The sequence below is a fragment of the Strix uralensis genome, chromosome 5 (assembly GCF_047716275.1).
Source record: "Strix uralensis isolate ZFMK-TIS-50842 chromosome 5, bStrUra1, whole genome shotgun sequence".
Lineage (NCBI taxonomy): Eukaryota > Metazoa > Chordata > Aves > Strigiformes > Strigidae > Strix > Strix uralensis.
In genome coordinates this window covers 509,811-522,414 of record NC_133976.1, presented here as the reverse complement: position 1 = coordinate 522,414, position 12,604 = coordinate 509,811, and the positions used below count along the sequence as shown (strand labels likewise).

Here is a 12,604-nt window from a genome sequence, read left to right as displayed (position 1 = left end):
GGCTGGGGCAGGACGCGGCCGCCCCGACACCTTTATAGGCGCCGGGGAGCCGGAGGGGGGCCGGGGGGTGGCACCCACTCCTGGCAGCCACCCGGCCCCGCTGGCAGCTGGATCAAAGGGGCGAAGCGGCCGCCTCACGGCTCCGGCCACAGCTCCCGGGCCCCCCCCGAGGCACCGTGGTCCCCGTGGGGTCCCCTCTGCCCCCCCGGCACCAGCCGTGGGCGATGGTCCCAGCCACGCCGGGAGCCCTGAGCCCCCGCGCCCAGCCGGGCCCCCCCGGGGCAGGGCCCCCCCGGGTGTCACCGGCCGAGCCCCACGCGTGTCGGTGCTTCGCGGGCAGCGCCCGGTGTTCACCCCGAGGTGGGTGCCCGGCCCTGGGCTGCATCTCGCCGGGCTGGTCCCTCTGTGCCGGGCAGCACCCAGCTCCAGCCGCGGCCTCCTGCGGCACCCACCGCCTCGTCGTGGCACCCACCGCTCATCGTGAGCACCCACTGCACTGTATAAGCACCCACCACACCACCGTGAGCACCCACCGCTTGTCGTGGCACCCACTGCTCATCATGGCACCCACTGCACCACTGCGAGCACCCACAGCTTGTTGTGGCACCCACTGCACTGTCATGAGCACCCACCACTCATCGTGGCACCCACAGCTCCGGCGTGGCACCCATGGGTCCAGCATGAGCACCCACTGCACCGGCGTGAGCACCCAGCTTGGCACACATGGGTGCAACGTGAGCACCCACCACTCTGGCGTGAGGACCAGCACTGCACCGGTGTGGCACCCATGGGTCTGGCGCGAGCACCCACCGCACCATCATGAGCACCCACCCAACCAGTATGAGCACCTGTTGCACTGGTGTGGCACCCACTGCTCCAGTATGAGCACCCACAGCTCCGGCATGAGCACCCACTGCACCAGCGTGGCACCCATGGGTCTGGCGTGAGCACCGGCTATCGGGGGGGGCTGGGTCGCTGCCCCAGAGGTGGTGGGGCACAATGCGTGGGCCAGGCGATGCTGGGTGGTGGGCACGGACCCACGGCGGGGAGTGGGGTGCTGGGAGAGCCCCACGGGGTGCAGGGTGCCAGGAGAGACCCACGGTGGGATTGGGAAGCCGGGAGGGTCCTGCAGAGGGATCAGGGTGCTGGGAGGGTCTCATGGGGTGCAGGGTGTCAGCAGGGACCTGTGGGGGGATTGGGGTGCTGGAAGGGTCCCATGAGGGGGATTGGGGTGCTGTGAGGAACCCACAGGGGGATCAGGGTGCCAGGAGGGACCCGTGGGGGGATTGGGGTGCCATGAGGGTCACACAGAGGGATTGGGGTGCTGGGAGGGACCCGTGGGGGGATCAGGGTGCCAGGAGGGTCCCACAGGGGGACCGGGGTGCCGGGAGGCAGTACCCCGTTGCAGAGGTGCCGTTCCCCGGGCACGCAGCGCCCCCGCAGGGCCGGGGTGGGGGTGGGGGTGAGGGCCCGGGCCCGGGCCCAGCCCGGGCGGCTCCCGTGGAACACGGCCCGGCAGCTCCGCCCCCCCCCCCCTCCCCGCGCCCCGCAGAGGCCTGAGCCCCCCCGGGGTCCCCACCGCACCTGGGGGCTCCGGGTTCCAACCTATGTGGGGTCGGGGTGCAGGATGTCACCCCAATATGGGACTGGGGGCTCCCCCCCGCTCTGCGGAGTGACGGTGCTGGGGGCCGGGGGGCAGGAGGGGCCCCGGCTCAGCACCCTCTGGGGGTGTCACTGCGGGGTCACCTCCCCACAGTGTCCCTCTGCCTGGGGACAGTGGGCGGCTCCGGCAGCACAGGCAGGGTGTGCAGGCAGGGATGTGAAGGCAGGGATGTGAAGGCAGGAAGGCAGGGATGTGCAGGCAGGGTGTGCAGGCAGGGATGTGCAGGCAGGGTGTGCAGGCAGGGATGTGCAGGCAGGCTGTGCTCTCCCCAGGGCCGGAGCACCCCCGGACCAGCAGGTGCCCGCAGCGGGGGGCCCTCAGCCCTCTGCCCCCCCCGCAGACACGGGCCGGGCTGTGCCGCAGCTCCGGGCTCCGGCCGGGCGCGGGGGGACGGTGCCGCCCCCCCCCGCCGTGGGGCGCGTCCCGGGACGAGGCGTCCCCGTGTCCCGCCGCGTCGGACACGGCCCAGGGGCTCTGCGCAGCGCCTGTCCCTGCCCGTCCCTGCCCGTCCCTGTCGCCGCGCCCCGCTGCACACCCCGCGTCAGCACCACGCAGGCGGCCGGCGGGCGCGGCGCAGCGGCACGGGGGGGGGTCACCCATTCCCCCCCCCTGCACCCTTCACCCGCTGCCCGCGGCTGCCGGGACCCCCGGGGGGGGGCGCAGGGGACCCCGGCCGGGGGCGGGGGCTCACACCAACAGCCTTTATTGGAAGCATGTACAGAGCAGCCAGGCCCCCGCTGTGCCCCCCCCGTCCCCCCCTCCCAGCACCGGGGTTCGGGGTGGCCCCCGCCAGCCCCAGCTCCGTGTGTTGTGTGTCCCCCCCCGGGGGTGGGGGTCCAGCCCGCCCCCCCCTCACTTCCCCCCTTTCTCGCCCGGCTTGTCGAAGAGCTCGGCGATGTCCAGCATGGCCTGGTGGATGTTCCTCCCGAAGCGCTTCGAGTCCTGCGGGGCGACACCGTGACCCCCGTGTCCCGTCCCCCCGCCCCGGGCAGGGCCCCCCCCCCCGCCGGGACACGGAGGGGTCATGGTCAGGGTCGGGGGGGCTGCCCCAGACCCACAGGGGACCCCGCAGCACAGACACGGCAACTGCAGCACCAGGAGAGCCGCCGCTGCCTGCGCTGCCTGGGGGCCCCCCCCCGAGCCCCCCCACCCGCGAGAGGCCCTCCCCCGAGCCCCCCACCCTTCCCGGGGTCTCTCACCGTCTCGGAGCTGGAGAACTTGCTGGAGACGTGGAAGGTGATGAGGTTCTCGCCGGCGATGATGTAGGAGACACCGTAGCCATCATCTGCCACCTGTGAGGGGGGTGAGTGGGGTCGGGGCACCCCCAGGACACCCCCAGGGCACCCCTGGGGCACCCACCCGGGCCGTGGGTCTGGGGGCACCCAGCGTGGGGCACGTGCCTGCCCCAGAACCACAGGGGGGGGTGTCCTCCAGAACCACACACCCGCCCCTTGCACCCCCACACGCCCCCACGGGCCCCCCCCGGGGCCCCCCAGATGCTCACAGGGCCGAAGCCGCCGCCAGTGGAGACGTGGTCGGGGAAGCGGCTCAGGTCGAACATCTTCAGCTGCTGCTGAGGGGTCTGGCTGGTGGAGAGGCGCCAGGGCTCCGACAGCACCTGCCCGCCACGGGCGTCGGTGCCGCTGGGTGAGCACCCCACTGTGCCCCAGAGCACCCCACTGCACTCCGCTGTGCCCCAGAGTACCCCGCTGCACCCCAGAGCACCCCACTGCACCCTGCTGCACCCCAGAGCACCCTGCTGTGTCTCACTTGTGCCCCAGAGCACCCCACTGCACCCCAGAGCACCCTGCTGCACCCCAGAGCACCCCACTGCAACCCAGAGCACCCCACTGCAACCCATTGCGCCCCAGAATACCTCACTGCACCCCAGAGCACCCCACTGTGCCCCAGGGCGTCCTGCTGCACCCCACTGTTCCTTGTTGTACCCTGCTGAGCCCCACTGCGCCCCACTGCACCCCAGAGCACCCCGCTGCACCCTGCTGTGCCCCACAGCACCCCACTGCACCCCAGAGCACCTCAGAGCACCCCACTGTGGCCCAGAGCACCCCACTGCAACCCAGAGTGCCCCACTGCACCCCACTGTGCACTCCTGCACCCCACGCATGCCGGGGTGTGTTGCCGTGGCGCATTGCCCCTCCCGCGCCCCCAAGGGCTCACCTGGGCCAGGAAGGGGGACTGCACCCCCAGGTAGCGCGACACCACGTAGAGGCAGAAGAGGTGCCGGTCGATGCCGGCGCCCGTCATGGCCAGGCGATAGAGGAGCTGGTGTCGCTCGGCCGCCAGCTTGAAGAGCCGCTGGCGCTCGGCTCGCTGCGGGGGGGGGATGGGCTCAGGGATGGGGTCCCCTCACCCCCAACCCGGCCACCCCCGTGGCTCTGAGCGGGGCGAGGGCCTCCCCCTCCCCGGGTCCTGCCATGGGGGAGGAAAGGGCTGTGCAAGCACTGGGGGGACATGGTCCCCAGGGATGGGGGTGTCCTGGAGGGATGGGGACACCCCCAGGGACAGGGACCTGCTCCAGGGATGGGGATGTCCCCAAGGAATAGGGACCTTCATGAGAGGCGGGGACCTCCCCAAGAGTTGGGGACCCCCCATGAGGGACGGGGACCTCCCCAAGAGATGGGAACCTCCTCCAGAGGTGGGCAATTTCTCCAGGAATGGGAATGTCTCCAAGGAATAGGGACATCTGCCAGAGGTGGGGACCCCCATGAGGGAAGGGGATCTCCCCAGGAGTTGGGGACCCCCAAGAGGGTTGGGGACCTCCCCAAGTGATGGACACTTTCTCTAGGGACAGGGACGTCCCCAAGGAATATGGATATAGCAATGGGGACCCCCATGGAGGATGGGGACCCCCCATGAGGGATGAGGAACCCCATGAGGGATGGGGACTTCCCCAAGAGTTGGGGACCCCCATGAAGGATGGGGACCCCCACAAGGGATGGGGCCCTCCTCCAGAAACGGGGCCCTCCCCAAGGGATAGGACCACTGTGCAGGATGGGGACACCCCCTCATGACAGGGACCCCCCCGAGGGACAGGGACGTCCCCAAGGGATGTGCTGGCTGAGCCCGATGGCACAGGGATGGCCTCAACCTCGGAGGGGAGGTTTGGGGGGTTCGGGGGGGTCTGCGGAGTGTGTTCCCCAGCACGTCGCTCACCGTCTGCCGTGTGTCGGCCATGCTGCGCACGAAGGCGATGGCCTCGGCGGTGCAGGACCTCACTGTCTCCGTCCGGCCCTCGCGGAACAGCCGCGTCATGGAGGCCTCATAGGTGAGGCAGAAGCGGCCCTTGTCCTGCGGAGAGGCCGGGGGGGGATGCTGTCCCCATGTGTGTCCCCCCAAAACGTGTGTCCCCCCCCCATCCCCGTCCCGCGGCGGCTCACGCGGAAGTGGGCGAGCTGCAGGGAGATCTGGATGAAGGCGTCGGGGCTGGTCCGGCACCTCTTGATCAGCCCCTTCCCGAACTGGGTGAACTGGAAGCAGCAGAAGTCGACGTCGTCGGCCAAGGCCTTGGCCAGGCGGTACGAGCCCTCGATGGCGGCGCGGCACTGCCGGGGGGGACACATGGCCGTGGCGGATGGGGTGCACAGCACCGCCCCCGCCCCCCACACTTTCACCTTGGGGACAGTGGGGGGGACGCTGGCGGCTCAGCCCCGGGACCCCAGCGCAGCGATCCCGTGGGGAGCATGGAGCCCACCCCACTGTCAGGGTAGGGGGGGGACCCCTGAGATCCTGCTTGTCGGGCTGGGGAGGGGAAATCAGACCCACCTCCTGGGGGAGATCCCACTGGAGGCGCTGCGGGGGGGCGAGCTGGGTGTTGGGCTCACCCCGGCAGTGCCCCCCCTCCGTGTAGCCCAGCTGGAATTTGTCTGTTGCCAGCATGAACTGGGCGGGGGGGAGAAGGTGTCCCTGAGCATGGGGCACCACCCCCCCAGCCCCCCCGAGCCCCTCAGTGTTGCCCCATCCACCACCCGGCTGCCCCAGTCGCCCCCAGTGTCGCCCCACACCCCCCCCCCCTCGCCCCCCCCGCCCCCTCGCAGCCCCACTCACCCCAGGTGACCAGCCGGGGGTCCCCAAATGGGGGTAGGGGTGCCCCATGGGCGTCCCCAGCCTGGGGGTGCCCAGCCCTGGGGGTGCCAAGCTCTGGGGGATGCCTAAATGGGGGTCCCCAGCCCTGGGGTGCCCCATCAGGGTCCCCAGCTGGGGGTGCCCAATGGGGGTCCCCAGCCTGGGGGTCCCCAACTAGGGGTGCCCAATGGGGGTCCTGAACCCCAGGGTGCCCAAGGAGGGTCCCCAGCCTGGGTGTGCCAAATTAGGGGTACCCAAGGGGGGTCCCCAGCCCTGGGGTGCCCTGTAGGGGTCCCCAACTGGGGCTGCCCAATTGGGGGTGCCCAATGGGGGTCCCCAGCCTGGAGGTCCCCAACTGGGGGTAGGGGTGCCCAGTGGGGGTCCTGAGCCCCAGGGTGCCCAAAGAAGGTGCCCAGCTTGAGGGTGTCCAAATGGGGGTCCCCAGCCTGGGGGTCTTAAACTAAGGGTGCCCAGCTGGAGGGTGCCCAAGGAGGGTGCCCAGCCGCAGGGTGCCCAGCCCGGGGGTGCCACACCCCCCCCGTTACCTCCCAGAGGTGCCCGATGATGGGCGCGTCGGCCCAGGAGTGCTCGGCGTTGGCGCCCAGCTTCCCATTCTTGTAGACCACCAGGGTGAAGGACTTATCGAACCAGCTGCGGGGAGAAGGGGGGGGTGAGGGCAGGGGGGGCACCATGTGGGGGGGTGGGGGGTGCTGGGGGGGGCGGTGCCCACCGGTCGTAGCACTGGCCGTGCAGCAGGGACTTGGCGTAGGTGTCCATGCAGCCCTCCCGGCCCGGGCTGTAGCCATGCTCCTCCTCGTCCAGCGTCAGGAAGAAGGCCGCTCGCTCCACGGCATCCAGCGACGTCTTGTTCTTCCCGTGGCTGAAGAACCGGGCTCGAGCCTCGGCCCAGGGCACCCTGTCGGTGCCGCCAGTGTCAGGGCAGGGGCAGGCGATGCTGAGCCCCCACCTTGACCCCCAACCCGCAGCCTTCCACCCCCCACCCTCATCCCGGAGCATCTCCTTGGGCGTGGGGGGGGTTGCCGGCACCTCTCGCCAGCGGTGAGTGCCGCCAGCCGCTCCTCGCCAGGCTGGGGGGGCGAGGGGTCGTCCAGGATGCGCTGGAACTGCAGCTCCAGGTCTCGGGGGGGCAGCAGTTGCCCCCCGTAGTAGAGCCAGACCTTGTAGAAGCGGCCCCGGTGGTACACGGCCAGGTGCTTGCTGTCCACCAAGTGCAGCAGCGTGTCTGGGGGGGGGACACATGTACACACACGGGGTGTCACAGTCACCCCAAGGCTCCAGAACCACCCCCCCCCGGGACAGGCACTGTGCGGGGGCTGAGCGCTGCTGAGGGTTTGGGGACCCCCCCCGACACCCCCGTACCCGTCTCCTTGCCGGGGATGCGGGTGGTGTTGAACATCCGTTCCGACTGGTAGGAGCACATGGGCACGATGCCCAGCGCCATCATCTGGGGGGGGGCGGTGGTGAAGGGGGGGCCAGGGTGCCTGCGCCCCCACCTCTGACCCCCAACCCTCCAAACCTGGCGCCTCTGAGTCCCCCAGCAGCCCCCAGACCCTGTGCCAGCCCCATGGCAACTCCCTCCTTCCCCCCAGCCTCCCTGACACCCCCTGACCCACCTGAACCCCCCATCCCTGTGCCCCACAGCCCCCCTGAGCCCCCCAGCAGCCCCAGGACCCTGTGCCAGCTCCACAGTGACTCTCCCCTGACCCTACCCCTGCCCCCCTGCTCTCCCTGACACCCCCAGACCCACCTGACCCTCCCCAGCTGTGTACCCCCAGCCCTACCTGATCCCCCCAGCCCTCCAGCCCCCCCTGAACCCTGTGCCAGCCTCACGGCAACTCCCCCCCGCCCCCAGCCTCCCCTGACCCCCCCAGCCCAGTGCCCCGCAGCCTCCCCTGCCCCCCAGCCCCCCCCCGGGTGCTCACGGGGGGGATCTCCCCGCGGTCCAGCTTGCGGCGGTACAGCAGGATGGCGTGAACTGCGTTCCCTGCCCGGGCAGCCTGGATGTGGCTGGGGGTCACATAGAGGAAATCCTGGGGATGAGGGACGGGGTTTGGTGACGATGCCGGGGGGCACCCGGTAGGGGTTTTGGTCGTGCCGGTGGTCGCCCCCCCCCGCCTCACCATGGCGTAGTAGTTGCTGTTGACCATGAGCGGGCTGCGGCCGCGCAGGTAGATGTACTGCTCCCACCAGTCGCTCACCTGCAGGGACGGGGACAGGGATGGGGTGCAGGACCCCCTGCCCTGCCCCTAATGGCCCCAGGGGACCCAAGTCCCCCCCTCTCACGATCATGGGGGGTCAGCAGGGCCGCGGGCTGGGGCTGGGGGGTCGCTCACGTAGTTGGTTGTCCACCAGGACTTGAGGATCAGGTACTTCTGCAGCCGCGGAGCCGTCTTGTCCTTGAACTCCTTGGCCAGAGCCTCCATCTCACCGAACTTCTTGTCATCCATCAGCGGGCGCACGGACTCCAGGTACTATGGGGAGGGGGCTCGGTGTGACCCCCGTCCCCGTCCCCGTCCCACCGCGGCCGCCCCACCTCCCACGCCGGCCCCTCACCCGGGTGACGGTGGCCTCCACGGAGGGCACGGGCAGCTTGGGCAGGGAGGTCTGGAAGCTGTAGAGCAGCGGCTTGCGGCCACACAGCACCTTCACCAGCGCCTGCTGACACGCCGAGGGCTCAGCCACCACGGCACGGCCACGCGCCGGCGGCACCAGGAGCCCTCCCGCGCCCGCTGTCCCCCCGGCACCCACTGTCCCAGTGCCCCGGCGCGGGCTCGGCTCGTCCCCACCGCCAGCAGCTTCGTGGCTGCCGCCAGCGCCCCGGCACCCGCACGCGGACGCACTGCGCCCTCCCGCACCCACGCTGGGTGCTGCCGGTGCCGGTGGGGGCTGCGGGGGCTGCTCACCACCCAGATTTTGGTGCTGCGGCTCATCTTGCCGTGGGGCTCGAACATCCACCCGTGGTAGGAGAGGAGCAGCTTCAGCGCCTGCCGGAAGAGCAGGACGGCCGAGAGCCAGACGCCAGTGGAGAAGAGCGCGGCACTCACCATCGTCCGGCTCTCGTAGCTCAGGAGGCGGCTGCGGGGGCAGACGGGGTGAGGGGGGGGGACACATAAAGGCCACGACCCCTCCCTCAGGGATGTTCCCACGCAGGGCCGTGTCCGTGGCATTGGGGGACGTGTCATGGGGAGGTCTCCAAAGGGGGGTTTGCCAGTGGGGCAGGGCCCCGGGGGTGCTGGGACCATGCTGGGGGCGGGGGGGGGGACGGGACGGACGCAGGGGGGGTGTGTATGTGTCCCCCCTGCACTCACCTCTCGGGCAGGCAGTGGCGGATGCGGGCGATCATCCCCAGGGAGGGGTCAACCTGGCAGTAGAAGGAGCCAGCGGTGGCCATCACGACCACCATCCAGCTGGAGGGGGAGGCGGGGTACACGCCGGTCAGGAAGCTGTTCTGTGGGCACAGGGGGGTGTCAGGGCTGTGGGGACGGGGTTGCAGGAGGGTCCCAAGCATCTGGCTGCCCCCACCTTAGCGCGGACCAAGCGCTTCTTCCAGGAGGAGATGCCGGCGAGGTAGAGCTGCCGCACGGCCTCGCGGCTGAGGTGGAAGTCCAAGCCCTCGGGGGTGACGGTGAACTGGAAGGCCACGGCCTGGTGAGCCTCCGCCATCCTGGGGGGCTGCCAGCACCTGCGGGGGGCGCACGGGGGGTGCTGAGTGCTGGGACACCCCTGCCCGGCACTGCGGTTCGGGGAGGAAAGGGGGTGGGGGGTCTGTTGCGGTGCCGGGGTGCGGGAGCAGCCGCGGGGGGGGGCGGTGGCGGGGCAGTGGTGGCAGTGGTGGGGCGGTGGCGGGGGCAGGCCGGCCGTGTCCCGCCAGCACCCCGGGCGCGTGCCGCAGCCCAGTCACGCGGCGCTGGCCGGGCGCCCACTGAGCGAAGGGTCAGTGCCGGCCGCGGCACCGGCGAGGGGACGGCAGTGCGGACGCGCCCCCGCTCGCAGGCAGCTGCTGCAGCCAGACCCCGGGAGGCCGAGGCAGCACCTGCCCCCGTGCCGGCCCGCGGCACACGCCGTCCCCGCGCCGGGAACGCCGCCGGCTGAGCCCCAGCGCTGCCGCAACCGCGGCCTGGGGGCAGGGGAGCCCCCCCGGGGTGTCCCCGGTGCGGGGGCGCTCAGGGTGCCCTTCACACGGCGTCCCCGGGACGGGGGGGACGGCAGCAGCTCGGTGGGGAGCAAGTCACCGCTACCGCTGCACCGCACAGCACCGTGACACCGTATGGTTACACCGTGTGGTTACACCGTGTGGTTACAACGCACTGCACCGTGACACCATATGGTTACACTGTGTGGTTACACTGTGTGGTTACACCGCATGGCACCATGACACCGTATGGTTACACCACGTGGTTACACCGTGTGGTTACACCATGTGGTTACACCGTGTGGTTACACCGCACTGCACCGTGACACCATATGGCTACACCGTGTGGTTACACCGCACTGCACAGTTACACCGTGTGGTTACACCATATGGTTACACCGCACTGCACAGTTACACCGTGTGGTTACATCGTGTGGTTACACCGTGTGGTTACACCACACTGCACAGTTACAATGTGTGGTTGCACCGTTTGGTTACACCGCACTGCACCGTGACACCATGTGGCTACACCGTGTGGTTACACCGCACTGCACAGTTACACCGTGTGGTTACACCATATGGTTACACCGCACTGCACAGTTACACCGTGTGGTTACATCGTGTGGTTACACCGTGTGGTTACACCGCACTGCACAGTCACACCGTGTGGTTACATCATGTGGTTACACCGCACTGCACAGTTACACCGTGTGGTTACACTGTGTGGTTACACCGTGTGGTTACACCGCACGGCACCGTGACACTGCACAGCTACACCGTGTGGTTACGTCATATGGTTACACCGCACAGTTACACCATGCTGCACAGTTACACCATATGGTTACCCCGCACGGTCACACCGCACTGCGCTGGTGTGTGTTACACTGCACCACACCACTGCACGGCACGGCCTGGCACTGCATAGCATGGCCCATTACGGCCCAGTATGGGCCAGTACAGCCTGGCACTGCCCGGCACAGCACTGCATAGCATGGCCCAGTATGGCCCAGTACAGCCTGGCACTGCCCGGCACAGCACTGCATAGCATGGCCCAGTACGGCCCAGTACGGCCCAGTACAGCCTGGCACTGCCCGGCACAGCACTGTGTGACCTGTCACGGCCCAGCGCAGCCTGGCGCTGTATAGCATGGCCCAGTACAGCCCAGTATAGCCCAGTATGGCCCGGCGCTGCACAGCCCAGCCCGGCCGTGTCACCGCAGGCTCCGGTGTCCCCGCAGGGCCCGTGTCCACGGGTGGGACGAGGCCCCCGTGGGTGTCACCCCCCCCCCGCCCTGCCGCCAGCACCACAAGGTCACCGGAGCCCCGTGGCCCCGCAGCCCCCCCCAAACCGCCGTCCGCCCCCCGGAGCCCCCCCACGGGCCCGGTCCCACTCCCGGGGGGCACAGGCGGGACCCACAGCAGCGGGGGGCGCCGGGGGGCCGCTGCCCCACGGACATGGGTGGGCCCCGGCGCCGGGCGGGTGTGGGGCCGCGGGGTGCCCCGGCGCCGAGGGGGTGTGGGGGTGTGTGTGCCCGCCCCACGCGTGGGTCCCCCCCCCGCCGGGTGCCCGTTACCTGCTCGGGGGGTGCGGACGGCGGGCGGCGGCCCCGGGGACGGCGGTTCCCTGCACCGGTAACCGGACACCGGCGGCGGGCGGGACCCGCTCCGCGCCCCGAAAGGGCAACGGCGGCCGCCGCTCCTCCCCCGCACCGCCCCGGGGGGGCCCGCACCCGGGGGGGGGGGGGGGGGGGGCGGAACACCCATGGGGGACCGGCAACACCCGGGGGGGACCCACATCTCGGGGGTGGGGGGGGACCGGACCCCCGGGAGGGGACCGGCAACTCCGGGGGGGCACCCACATCCTCGGGGGGGGGACACCCGCACCCCACATGCCCGGGGGGGGAACCGACACCCCGCGGGGGGTCCGGCACGTCGGGGAGGAACCCGCACCCCGGGCCGGGGGGGGACAGACGTCCCCGGGGGGGACACCCACATTCTGGGATGGGAGCAGCACCCCCGGGCAGGGACTGGCCCCCCCCGAGAGGAACCGTGTCCCCCAAAAAGGGCCCTGCACACCAGCGGGGGGGGGACACCCACCTCCCCAGAGAGGGACCAGCACCCCAAGAAGGGACCCACATCCCTGGGGGGGACACCCTGTACCCCAAGAGGGACCCACATCCCAGGCAGGGACCCACAGCCCCGAGGGGGGAACTCCAAGGAGAGAGTCCCTCACCCCACCCAGCCCCACCATGTGGGGCTGCATCGCCCCCCCCCCGCCCTTCCCTGGGCCATGGCGGGGGCCCGATCCTGCTGCCCCCGGTCAGAGCCCCCCCCAGACCCCAGGACATTGGGGGTGCATGTGTGTGTGCCCGGTGCCCGCCCCAGCCAGGGCTCAGCCCCCGGGCGAGACCCCCCAGGCCTCTGCTGCCCCCCCCAACAGCTCTGGGGGGTCCGGGGTTGGGGGAGCCACAGAAAAGGATCCCCCAGCCCGTGCCCCGCAGATGGCTACTGGCCACTGGGCTATAAATAGCTGGTATGTGGGTGAAAGAGGAACTGGGCGAGCACTGAGGGGGAACACCAGGCCCTGGGCCCCCCAGCAGCCGGGGGGAGCTCCTGGCCGGGGCCGGGGGGGGCACAGGGGAAGGTGGCCAACGGGCAAGTGAAGCCACGAGCCCCTGGCCGATGTCGCAGGGGCAGGGCAGGGGG

At 70.8% G+C, this 12,604-nt stretch overlaps 1 protein-coding gene across 1 annotated transcript; it reads right to left on the bottom strand.

Moving 5' to 3' along the window:
* Positions 1-2,350: 2,350 nt before the first annotated feature.
* CPT1B (carnitine palmitoyltransferase 1B) lies at positions 2,351-11,573 on the bottom strand. Its single transcript, XM_074869303.1, has 19 exons — positions 11,473-11,573; positions 9,290-9,449; positions 9,076-9,215; positions 8,671-8,842; positions 8,321-8,422; positions 8,101-8,238; positions 7,888-7,965; positions 7,690-7,797; positions 7,127-7,211; positions 6,794-6,989; positions 6,477-6,662; positions 6,292-6,397; positions 5,447-5,563; positions 5,062-5,226; positions 4,838-4,972; positions 3,842-3,994; positions 3,168-3,281; positions 2,863-2,955; positions 2,351-2,605 (listed from the first exon to the last, which is right to left on the bottom strand). The coding sequence occupies exons 2-19, from the start codon at positions 9,428-9,430 to the stop codon at positions 2,516-2,518; spliced, it is 2,319 nt and encodes a 772-aa protein (XP_074725404.1). The 5' UTR covers positions 9,431-9,449; positions 11,473-11,573; the 3' UTR covers positions 2,351-2,515.
* Between the last annotated feature and the right edge of the window lie 1,031 nt (positions 11,574-12,604).

What these genes read in the sequence shown, in the direction of transcription:
- CPT1B (XM_074869303.1), bottom strand. Translation starts at nt 9,430, where the DNA reads ATGGCGGAGGCTCACCAGGCCGTGGCCTTCCAGTTCACCGTCACCCCC. An exon ending in AGCGCTTGGTCCGCGCTAAG is followed by an intron (nt 9,216 to 9,289) that starts GTGGGGGCAGCC and finishes CTGTGCCCACAG; the next exon opens with AACAGCTTCCTGACCGGCGT. An exon ending in CCTGGTGGACAACCAACTAC is followed by an intron (nt 7,966 to 8,100) that starts GTGAGCGACCCC and finishes CCGTCCCTGCAG; the next exon opens with GTGAGCGACTGGTGGGAGCA.